Source organism: Lissotriton helveticus, chromosome 6, assembly GCF_964261635.1.
Source record: "Lissotriton helveticus chromosome 6, aLisHel1.1, whole genome shotgun sequence".
In the NCBI taxonomy this organism is placed as follows: domain Eukaryota; kingdom Metazoa; phylum Chordata; class Amphibia; order Caudata; family Salamandridae; genus Lissotriton; species Lissotriton helveticus.
The window spans coordinates 1,371,747,397-1,371,759,956 of NC_136067.1; the positions used below are offsets into that span (position 1 = coordinate 1,371,747,397).

The 12,560-nt window shown below is 47.2% G+C and overlaps 1 protein-coding gene across 1 annotated transcript in view; it reads right to left on the reverse strand.

The window, feature by feature from the left end:
• Positions 1 to 409: 409 nt before the first annotated feature.
• The window catches only part of DYNLT1 (dynein light chain Tctex-type 1), a 64,872-nt gene continuing 52,721 nt past the window's right edge, over positions 410 to 12,560 (reverse strand). Inside the window, exons 4-5 of the mRNA XM_078649126.1 lie at positions 980 to 1,057; positions 410 to 869 (exon numbers count right to left, since the gene is read on the reverse strand). Coding sequence (XP_078505252.1) covers positions 799 to 869; positions 980 to 1,057 — 149 coding nt within the window. The 3' untranslated portion in view covers positions 410 to 798. The remainder of the gene's footprint in view (positions 870 to 979; positions 1,058 to 12,560) is intronic.

Sequence of the window (12,560 nt, forward strand, 5' to 3'; positions counted from 1 at the left end):
CTATTTGAGCAGAAAAGGGCAGTTAAGAGTGATAAAAATAAATATGCCCACAACCAATAATAAATAATGAATGACCAGAAGTGCTAAAAGAATTCACAAAAAACAAGCCTAGTGGCATGAGATTAACAAGAAAATGTGGCCAAAACTGAAAATGGCATTGTGGAAAGTGGGTGCTATACATTTGCAGTATCACAAAGTTTTAGTAAATAGTAGAGCTCTAGATATTTTGTCCGACAAATGTAAAAAAATAAATGATTGGAAAATCTTCCCTAGTTGTGGTAACAAAAATAGTAATCCCAAGAAAGCAGCTACTTGAAAACATCAATATTGTTCAAAGTTTGATCAACAATCTCATGTTTACAAATAAAATCATAATTTAGGGAAGAAAATGAAAGTGTCACACTCCGTGTACTGCCTACAATAATTTATTAAACTCCTAACAGAAGTAAAAAGTGAGGAAATTAGTTTTTGAGTGCAGTTTGTCATTCCAGAGATTAAAGCTTAAAACAAAGTGTTTACATTGCAGCAAATCAGAGTTTTTTTAGCACCTTAGAATGAGTCAGGCTGAAAAGGTTTTAAGACACAGTATCATGGCAACAATGGTATTTGGAAAGCTGTGATACAAAGTAAGGTCAAATGTAAAGGTCACATGACCTAAAGAATCACATTTCTATATTTGTGGATGTTGACATAATAGAAACATAATACTTTTTGCAGTAGTTAAAACGCGTGCTGAAGTTTATGTCCAGGATATGTAATTAAATGTTGAAATTGAGAACACTGTTATGCAGTGGGTTGTTAGATTCCAAGTCCAAAGGCACTGACTATGCAGTACATAGTCTTATTCTCCCATCTCACAGTGCAACTTCCTGCAGAAAGAAAATAATTTTAGATTAAAAACATTTTTGAAAATGCAATTTAATCTTAGTCTAGAATACGAGTATTATTGCATAGTTGAGATGTTTGAAAAACAATTTACCATCAGTGCCATTGTCCCAAAAGCACGAGCTTGCTGTATGCAGTCCGGCTCCATTCTTTTGCATAATTACACAGGTCACTGGGAAAGAAAAGCAAATTATAATTTGGTATACACAATCTACAACGGGACAAATGTAAACATTTTTAAAAGGCAGCATAAATCCTCAATCTTTTCTGTACAAAATATTGGTCCCACAAACCCAAATATTTTTCACATTTAAAATAAAAGGTTTGCTCAAGCAATATCCCTTGCATGCGCCGTCGGGTGACTCCTTCGGCTCCACGTGACGTTAGCGTGGTTAGCGACGGGTATAATTCATGGTCACCTATATAGGCGCCACCCACGCGCACGGACGTCAGTACTTTGCACTTATTCCACACCAGAAGCACAGAGCCACAAATTAACTGATGAAAACGTGTGCAAAACTAGGGCCCTGAAATTGAGAGTAACCCTAGCCCTTACAAAATCAATCGGCAAAGTGAAGAGACATGGTTGGGCCTGTAAGGAATCGACAGCTAGATAGAGTCTCTACCAGATAATGCGTTACTGAAAATAAGTAACTTGTTCATCTCATAGAGACTTCTAGCTGCAGTTTCCTTACCTTTGAATTAGATACCAAAGCTAGTCTCCCGGCGGTGGGCTCCGGACCAATTCCACACACTAGGAAGTCCTGCAGGATCGAACAGGCAAAATACTAGTCTCTGCAGACTTGACTTTCCAGGCAGTCTAGCTTGGCAAACGTGTGCAAAGATGCCCACGTTGCTGCCTGACAGATGTCCAGGACTGGGACACCCGGAGCCAAGGCCATAGTCGCAGCATTTCCACTGGTGGAATAGGCCCTCAATTCCTCAGGGGGCTGCTTCTTATCCAGAGAATAGGAGATCCGAATGCAGAGAACGACCCAGCGAGAAGGGGTCCTTTTCTGCACTGCCTGCCCCTTCTTAGCTCCCTCGTACCCCACAAAGAGTTGGTCGTCCAATCCGAACTCTTTTGTGCGGTCAAGGTAAAACAACAATGCTCTTTTTGGGTCCAGTCGGTGGAGAGGCTTCTCTTCCTTAGAGGGATGCGGGAGAGCAAAGAAGGTGGACAACGTGACAGACTGACCCAGATGGAATGGAGTCAACACCTTTGGCAAGAATGAGGCACAACTTTATCTGGAAGGACATCATGTAGGAAGGCGAACAAGATAAAGCCTAAACTCACTCACCCTCCGGGCAGATGTTATCGCCACCAGAAAGGCTGTCTTGATGGTAAGCAGCCGGAGGGGACAGTTGTGTAAAGGCTCGAAGGGAGCACACATAAGTAAAGTGAGGAGCAAATTCAGGTCCCACTGTTGCATAACAAAGGGCGAAGGCGGAAACAAGTGTGGCAGCCTCTTCACAAACCTATTTACAATTTGAAACCTAAAGAGAGAGGGTTGGTCTGGCAGCCGCAAAAAAGCAGATAGAGCAGAAAGATAACCCTAGAGAGTACCCAATGCAGAGCCCTGTTCGGCAAGGGTAAGAATAAAAAGTAGAACAGTGGAAAGAGAAGAAGAAAGAGGGTAAATAGATTGTCTGGACAGTATAATACAAATTTCTGCCTAAGGCAGCCGTATACAGTCTTAGTGGAGGGCCGCCTGGTTGGCAAAATAACGTTGCATAATTTGGGAGGAAGGTCAAAATCCATCAACTGTCGCTGCTCAATCTCCATGCATGGAGACGAAGAGATGATCGGTTCGGGTGAAGGACCCTCCCCTGCTGCTGCAACAGAAGATCCTCGAGAAGAAGCAGCCAGATCAGAGGATCGATGCTCATTTTTGGAAGGACTGGATACCTGACTCTCCTTGCCCAGTCCGGAGCCACAAGAATGACTTGGGCCTGGTCACTCCTAATCTTCTTCAGAACCCTACGCAGGAGTGGTATGGGCAGAAACGCGTACATCAGGCCTGAGCTCCACTCGCGATGAAAGGCGTTGCCAAGCGATACCTGCCATGGAACTATACCATGCAGTATTGCAGACACTGCGCGTTCTCTTTGGAGGTAAACAGATCTAACCAAGATTCTCCCCAATGCTGAAAGACCTTGCGCCATCTCCGATTGGAGATGCTATTCATAACCCGCTAGGCATCGATGGCAGTGTTAGTCCGCCATGGTGTTTAGAGAACCTGCCAGTTGTTGAATCACCAAGGTTATGCCCTGCTGCTCCAGCCATGTCCAGAGACGCAGGACCTCAAGACAAAGGGTCCCCGACCCCACCCAGCCCTGTTTGTTTCAGTATCACATGGCAGTGGTGTTGTACGAGAACACTGCACTAACTTCTCCTTTACAAAGGGAAGAAATACCTTCAACGGCAACAGAATCGCTCTATGCTTCAAGAAATTGATGTGGAGCTCCGATTCCACCAGAGACCAGTGTCCCCTGATCTCCACTTGTACCAGATGGCCGCCCCATCCCACCTGGCGTGCTTTACTAACAGGATGCAGGAAGCCATAAGGCCCAATAGCCTCAGAGTAAGTCTCACTGAAATCCAGAATAGAGGCTGAAACATCAGACTCATGCCCTGAACATCCTGGAATCACTGCTCGGGTGATAGGCCTGAAACTGTGCTGTGTTTAGAACAGACCCAATGAAAGGGAGCGTCGGAGAAGGAGTCAGTTGTGACTTCAGCACATTTATAGAGAACCCCAGTGAATACAGCAGGTTCGCCGTGGTCTGTAGGTGGGAGCTGACAGCCTGGGACGAGGACGCCTTCAACAGCCAGTCGTCGAGGTAGGGGAAGATTGATACCCCTTGTAGGAAGGTAGATCCCTGACTATGGTTGCCCCCAACTTTTTGCCTGGTGTTTTGCTGGTTTTCTGACTTAGTTGACCTGGGGCCCTGCTATTCAGGACCCCAGGCCCACTGCTCTCTCTGTTAAAATGGATTCCATGTACCCGAGGTACATATCTGATTGGATACTGAGTCACCTTATTAGTCCCTGTACAGTATACCTTGGGTATCCAGGGCATAGGTGTACCCAGGGCCTACCAGGGGCTGAAGCATGTATTATGCCACCCCTGGCTGGCCATCCAAAACTGACACAACTGGCTGCTTGACAGCTGGGAGCAAGGTGGTGTAATCTCCCCTTGCTTTAGATATAGTATACCTATATCTAACACCTAGAATGGGCACACAGATCTCCTATCAGTCACTCCTATGGCAGGCCTTAACAATCCTGAAGGCAGAGTGCTTGGAATCGTGTGAGATGGTGCTCTGGCATGAGCTGAGCCTGTCTGCGGCTTTCGGGATCTATCCCTTAGCCGTTTCCATGATAGCGTCAGACCATATACTCTTAAGTGCCTTATACTCCTCGCGGTTATGGTAACTTTGGCCTGACATTATCTAAACATGCCGTGTAAGGTGTCATACGCTTTGGAATACTACCCCCTCGCCAGTTCTGGCGACGGGGGTAGAATTCCACCCCTCTAGAGGGAGAAGACATGTTGGTAGCCTGTAACCCCGGTTAAAGTTGAACATAGCCTCAGCTCCACAAAATGGATGCTGCCACCGAGACACAAGTCTGACCTCCTGCTGCTGGGAGTCCTTCCAGCGAGGAGTGCTTGGACAAAGGGTTTCCTGTCAGGGGCGGTGCTAGCACCATCCCAGACAGGGTTTTGTGGATCCCAGGTAGGCAGGGCTATAGAGGAAGGTGACTGCAAGTGGCACCCCGGTGCTCACTGTGCATATGCCGGCTCAAACCAGTTCCTGGGGCACACCAGCCCCTGAGCTGGGGAGAGACCGGACAAAGGAGAGGGGTGTAACCACCCCCCTCCTAGTCCCACCCATAGGGCAGGACTTAGTCGCGTGCCAGCCCCTTTTCTCAGGATAAAGGTAGGAGCAGGCCCCCTTCCAAATCAGATCATCTTTGAATCCTGAAACTACTTTCTACGAAAGGAACTCAAGACTTCTTCCTAAGATTTCTCCCTTGTGACTAAGGAGTAGTCACCCTGCACCCGCAGGCACCATCCAAGCATCGCGGTTTGCTGTAAGTCTCTCCTCCGGATCAAGACTGCCCAGCTCGACGAGAACCGGCTTCCCTGGCACCTCTGACCTCTACCTGCATCATCAGCCCAGCTGAGATTCGTGGGTGTGACGAGACCTCGAGGAACCGGCCATCTTCAAGACTGCACGACGCTTGCCCAGCACGACCACCGAGGGATCCTTGAGTGAGTGCTTTGGGGTTTGAGAAGCCCCAACCCTGAGCAGCTCCAGCACCGAAGTCCAGCCCTCCAGCATCCACGAGATCCTCGTGGGGCCATTCTGCTCTTTGCTGCTCACCGCGTTGTCCAGGACACTTGCCCGTTGGCTAGTGGCCCTTCTGACGACGAACCACGACGACAACACCGCTGGTCTGGTTGCTCCAGACTGGCCCTTGCTCCCCTCCAACAGAGGAGCACCCTGGACCCTCCTGGTCCACTCCAGACGCCATTTTGAGTCCACCGCGTGGGCTTGCATTTGCCAAGAGTTGTTGCCCCAATCCTGGGTCCAGCGACGTCGACAGCAGATACCACCGTGGGACAGCTCGCACCTCCATCCTGGTCGCCGACAACGCCTCCTGGTCCGAGAGACTGCAGAGCCCAGCGTCGCCCACTCACCAGGTCGAGGTGACTTCGCCCGGTGCCATCCTGGTGCCCACCTAATCACTGGCTAGTGATTCAGGACTTGGTCCCCTCTGCTTACAGGTCTCCATCTTCATCGATCCAGGCTTGGATCACATCGAACATCTTCACTGGTCGCCTGCCAGCAACTTCTTCTTTCAGGCTCCATAGACTGCAACGAGGATTCCCGACGTCTTTTCAGACCTATGCAGCCGCAGCCCCTGGGCTAGGTAACCTAAGCATTTCGGTGCTCCAGCATAGCTTAACTATCTAAGTGTCCAGATTCTTTTTCGTTTCAGCTCTACCTAGTCGGATTCGTCCGATAACGCTAACTTTGCATTTACTAGCCTCCATAGACTTTGTTCCGCATCCCGCGTGAGAGTGCACACTCTGCACCCGATCTCCCTAGGCCTCCTGCTCGCAATCTAAAGGTTCAGTAGTCTAGTCCTAGCGATCCCAAAGCCTCTGAGAATAGTTACTTACCTGCTAGTAATTCGCATTCCACTTTTGTAGTATATGGTTTTTCGTGCCCCTCGGGCATTTGTGTAAATTGTGCGACTTTCAGTATTTCTTTAAGAGTTTTGTATTGTGCTTGGCTCCCTGACTCAAAGAGTTCAGGGTAGTACGGTTATAAATAAATATACTTTTATTTTCATAACAACTTGTGTGGTGTCCTTTCACTTGGTGTTCAAAGGGTAAATGTGGTGGTAAAACAGCTGGCTTAACACGCCCTCTAGAGTTTAGCCTAAAGACTGCTCTTGTCCATGCTACTAGGATAGCTGGTCTATCAGGTTGACTTACAACCAATCATCAATAAGGGTCGTTTGGACTGATACATAGTGATCACTAGAATAGTGAGCACTGCATATCAGGCCAACTTCTCACACCCCTAACGTGCGCAGATGAGCTGCGAACACTCCCATTACCTTGGTGAACACCCGAGGGGCACTGGTAAGGCCCAAAGGGAGCACAGTAAACTGTAAGTGCTCGTGGCGTACCTTTAACCGCAGGTAACGTCTGTGGCCCGGCAGGATAGGGATGTGAAAATACCCATACTGCAGGTCCAAAGTTACAATCCAGTCTTGTTGGTCTAGGGCAGACAAGACCTCAGCTAACGTAAGCATCTTCAACTTCTCCTTCTTGAGGAAGAGATGGGCGGTCAGAAGTTCTGAAATGAGCCGTATCCCTTTGTTCTTTTTCGGAATCAGAAACTAGCGGTAATAACAGCCACTGCCTACCTCTGAATCTGGGACCCACTCTATAGCTCCCTTGAGAAGGAGAGCTGTAACTTCCTCTTGGAGCATTTTTAAATGATCCTCCGACAGCTATTCAACTTGGCAGAATGGGAGGAGGAAAAGAAAGGAAAGGCAGAGAATAGCCCTCCTGAATGATCTACAAGATCCACTTATCCGATGTTATGTACCTCCAGTGGGGGAGATGAACAATAGTTACTTACCTGTAATCTGTGGTTCTCCAGTATTGGTGTCTTTCATAGATTCACATGCCTGAATCACTCCCCGTCGTCAGAGTGAGAGTCCCACGGTACATAAAAAAGCAATAATATGCCTATAGAAAAAACCCAAAACCTTGGTAATAACAAACCAGGAAGTAAAGTAGCCCTAAGCTACAGTGTACAGAACTTCCACACTCATGACTATCCTAGTCATTTTGTTAGTCAAAACTGCAGCCAATCAGGCGACATCACCCACCGAAATGTTCTCCTCAGAGGCTCAGGCTCTCAGATTTTCTCGCACAGGAGTGGAACCAAGTAATTGCCTGAGGGAGCCTCTGAGGGGAGGTGGGCGGGTGCATGTGAATCTATGAAAGACACCAATACTGGAGAACCACAGATTACAGGTAAGTAACTATTGTTCTTCTCCAGTATTGGGGTGTCTTTCATAGATTCACATGCCTGAATCAGAGTAGATAGCAGTACAAGAAAAAACAACATGCTCGTAGGACGCTTACAGTATACAGCAGATATGCACGCAAGGTAATAACCAATAACATGTTAGAAGCGTCTAAACAAGAGCATAGAGGAGGAGGAGGAGGGAGAACAGAGGCTCACCTTATTTGAAAAGATTGCGAAGAACTGCTCTTCCCACCGAAGCATCTGCATCACTTGCTGAGTCCAGACAGTAGTGTCTTGTAAAAGTGTGCCTGCTGGCCCACGTTGCCGCCCTGCAGATCTGAATAAAGCGGTGGAAGAGGATACCGCCCTTGTAGAATGCGCTCTTGGTAAGGACTGCACGGGTCTTCCTGCCTGTTGATGACATAGTCCAATTACTGAAGAGACCCATCTGGCTATAGTCTGCTTGGATACCGCGCACCCTTGGCGCAGTCTTCCATAGGCCACAAACAGTTGGTCTGTCTTGCGAACAGTTGCCGTTCTTTGAAGGTAGAACCCGAGACATCTTCTGATGTCTAAAGAGTGTAAAGCTCTTTCAGCCGGTGATTGTGGATTTGGAAAAAATGTCTTGAGGATCACCAGCTCATTTAGGTGAAAATCCGATGGAACCTTGGGCATGTACCTAGGATTGGTACGTAGCACCACCGAATCTGATGTAAATTGCAAGAAAGGCGGTTTTGAAGTGAATGCCTGAATGTCACTGACCCTTCTAGCTGATGTTAAAGCCAATAGCAAAGAGACCTTCCAAGTAAGAAACTTGAGATCATTCTTAAGGATAGGTTCAAAGGGTTGACGCATGAGTTGGGCTAGCACCACATTCAAATGCCAAGATGGAGGAGGTCGTCGAATTGGAGGGAACATATGAAAGAGACCTTTAAAGAATTGCTGGATTATTCTTGAAGAAAACAGAGTTAGATCCGTCCTGACGAAATCTGGAAATGGCTGCTAGAAATACTTTAAGGGTAGAATGTGCCAAACCCGATCTAGCCAAATGCAGAAAGAAAGGCAAGATTTGTTCTGGTCTAGCATGAATGGGATGCAGATGAACTGCTTGACACCAGGCACAGAAACGCTTCCATTTAAGTTTGTAGGTCTTAATTGTTGATGGCGCTCTAGCATTAGCGAGAACTTCTTGACAATCTTGAGGAATGCCTAAGTGGGCGAATTCATTGTGTTGAGGAGCCAAGCTGATAATTTCAAAGAAACTGGGTCCGGATGGTATACTTGGCCCTCTTGAATTGTCAGGAGATTCGGTATTCGAGGCAGCTGTATTGGCCTGCACTCAGAGAGGAGGAGAAGCTCGGTGAACCAATATTGTCGGGGCCACCTTGGAGCAATCAGGATTAGACAACATGGTTGTCTCCTCATCTTCCAGATGACCGTGGGAATTAAAGGAATCGGCGGAAAGGCGTATGCAAATATCCGACACCAGTTCATCGAAAGGGCATCCCCGCATGAGTTGCTGTGGGGAATCCAGCTTGCAAAGTGTGGGCATTTCCGGTTCTGACTTGTCGCAAACAAATCCAGGTCGGGGTGACCCCACTCTTGGAATATTTGATCCAGGGTAGGCTGATGCAACTCCCATTCGTGATTGCATGCAGTAGACCTGCTGAGGGAGTCCGCTAGCACATTGGCAACCCCTGGAACATGGACCGCTGACAGATTGATGTTGTGATCGAGGGCCCAATTCCAAATCTCTTGTGCTTGATGGGATAATCGGGCCGACCTTGTGCCTCCCTGTTTGTTCAGGTAATGCATGCTGGTTGTTTTGTCTGTTCGAATTAGAACCATGGAACCCTCTAAAATTGCTTGAAAGGATTTCAGGGCGAGAAAAATGGCTCGTAACTCTAGGAGGTTTATGTGTCACTTTTTCTGCTGTATGTTCCATTTGCCAGTGATTGCCATTCCCTGGAGGTGGGTGCCCCAGCCCTCCAGAGAAGCATCTGTGGTCACGATGAATCTGGGCACCTCTGTCAGGAATGCACATCCCACCTGTAGGTTGCACTTTTGCTTCCACCATCGAATGGAGTTCCTCATCCGAGGGGTTATGTTGATAATGTCTTCGAATGAGCCTACTACCTGTACCCACTGAAGACTGAGTTCCTCTTGCAAAGGCCTCATTCTTAGGCGACAGTTGGGGATGAGAGGAATACAGGACGAGATCATCCCTAGGAAAGACTTGAACTTGCGAACAGAAACGCACTTTCTTGTTAGTAATGTAGAAGCCATCTTGTGAATCTTTAACTGCCTTTCTCTTGAAATGAAAACTTGGGCGAGCTTCGCGTCCAGCGTCGCTCCCAAGAAAGACTTTCTTTGGGATGGAGTCAGATGAGACTTCTCGAAATTCACTGAGAAACCAAGGGTCTGAAGTAGTGACAGACATCTTTGAACGCGAGTTCTTGCTGTGACGAAAGAACTGGCCTTGATAAGGCAGTCGTCCAAATTTGGATAAATTTGAATTCCTTCCAATCGCAGGTGGGCCACCACAGGAGCTAACATCTTTGTAAAAACTCTGGGGGCTGAACATAGTCCAAAGGGAAGAACTTTGAACTGGAAATCCCTGCCAGCCACTCTGAACCGTAGGAACTTCCGGTGTCTGGGAAAAATGGGCACATGGAAGTATGCGTCCTGAAGGTCGAGTGTTGCCATGTGATCCCCTTCTGAAAGAAATTGGAGGATTTCTTGAAGTGTTAACATCCGGAAGGATAATTTTTTTAGGTATTTGTCGAGGGCACGCAGGTAGAGGATGGGGCGCCATTCCCCCCTGACTTCTTATGAATCAGGAAAAATCTTGAGTAAAATCCTTTCCCTCTCTGATGTTGAGGTACCCTTTCGATTGCTCCTTTTCGAATCATGGAATGTATTTGGGAGAACAGCTCCTTGAGATGAGCTGGTGGTGGACCTTTTGGGGGAGAATTTGGAGGGGCTTTGACGAATTCTAGAATGTGACCCCTGGATACCACGTCCAGGACCCATCCGCCCGTAGTAATGTTGGACCAATTTGAGAAGTATAGGGATATTCTTCCTCCAATTTGCTTTCAGGTTGGGTAGAAGTGGTGGCAGGATGTATTTCTCACTTGCTCTTGTTGTTGTCTCTTCCTCAATAAGAGGTTTTTCTTCTTGATTGTGAGTAATTGCCTCTCCTTTGACCATACGTTTGTTGTCGGTATGGTTGGTATCTTTGGTTACCTTGTGAGTTGTTGTAGGAACGCTGTTGTGAATAACCTCCTCTGTTAGAGAAATTGCCTCTTCCTCTTGCTCCACGAAAGGAAGACTTACGAAAATGAAGAGATCCCAGCAATCGTGCGGTCTCACTGTTTCTTTATGGCTTGTAAAGCCTCATCCACATGTTGCCCAAAAAAGGAACTCTCCATCATAGGCCATGTCCATGATCTTAGACTGGACCTCCAGGCGAAAGGATGTAGATTTTAGCCATCCCTGTCTCCTCAGAACAGCTGCACCCGCCAGCTGCCTGAAACCTGTGGCTGCCACGACCACTGCTGCATCAATAATTTCAGATGAAACACATTCTCCCTCTTGTAAAATCTTTCTGGCTTCAGCTCTATCAGGTTCTGAAAGCTTTTCAATGTAAGGCGATATGTCTGACCACATCTGCCTGTCATATCTCCCAAGTATTGCGAGGGAGTTAGCGGCACGGACAGTAGTTGCCGCAATAGTTGAGACTTTCTTTCCTATTGAGTCGAGGCGTCTTCCCTCTCTATCCGGGGGAGCAGTGACCTGCGCAGCTGGATTCTTAGCTCTCCTCTGAGCCGCCTAGGTAACCACTGAGTCCGTTTTAGCCTAGCCAATAAGGCATGCCGGTGACTTGGTAGGCGCCTTATATTTCTTATCTACCCGAGGTAAAACTGCAGGAAGAGAGTTTGGCGTAGCCATTATCTTAACCCCTTCGACGCTCATGACGAGCTGGGCTCGTCATGGCGTAGCCTCCTCGCACGCTCATGACGAGCCCAGCTCGTCACGTAAAGTGCGATTTTAAACAAACCAGCGTACGGGCGGAATTCCGCCCGCACGCATGCGGTTAAGACCCTCCTTCCAGATAAAATCAATTATTGGGATGGTCTTGACTTGTCTATGCGGTAAATCTTTAAAATCATATAGGAAGCACTCATCCTGTTTAGCCTCCATTTTGTTGCCCTTTCTTTGATTTGGTGGAAGGTCGCAATGTCAACCGGCGGAGAATCCGCTGTAGGTGGGCCAGCTGGAGAAGGAGTTTGTGCTTGATACTCATCCCACTCCGACGATACTGACTTGTCGTCCACTTCACAACAGATTGTAAAGGGTTTCCATCAAATTAGACTCAATGATCAGTCCTATCATTTGGCCAAACCCATGTGCAGATGAGGCTGGTCCCCTGATCAGTGGGACACTCAGCTCCGCACCTTATTGTTGTATCAGGATTTGGTCCACCAAATACACAAACCGTCCATGATGACTGATCTTTTGATGGTAAAGTAAGAAGAAATAGTGCAACGAACAAGAAAGTGATTTAAAATAGGATGGAATGTCCTCCTTCTAAATACTTTATTCTGCGGACTGGACACGCCTCCTAATTAAAAAAATAAAACTGTGCAAGAGAAGACAGTGACAATTATCTGTCTACATAAGGGCCAACATGTTTCTGCCTAACGGGTATTTAATCCCTTGGCATTCGTCAGGGCCTCTGCTCGTATAATAGTTGCACTCCTAATAGTGAAATATAGAATTCACCACCATCACCAAAACAAATTGTAGTAAAACTGGTTAGAAACGGTACAACCTGTAACAACCATGGACATTAACCCTCCGATTCACAATGGTTACTGTGAATTCTGTGAAGGAAAAAGTTATATCATTAGTACTGTATTCGATGCATCAGTCTCATGTGCATAGTGTGTCACCAAGTCAACCAATAATGTGTGTCAGAAAATTAATTTTTATGCTTACCCTTTGTGGTAGGGCAATAGACCTCACCTCACCTGGACACTGCTCAGGTACTAAGAGGCCCCGCACTACAAAGATATAGGGAAAACAAAAGAATGTGGCAAAGTACTGTA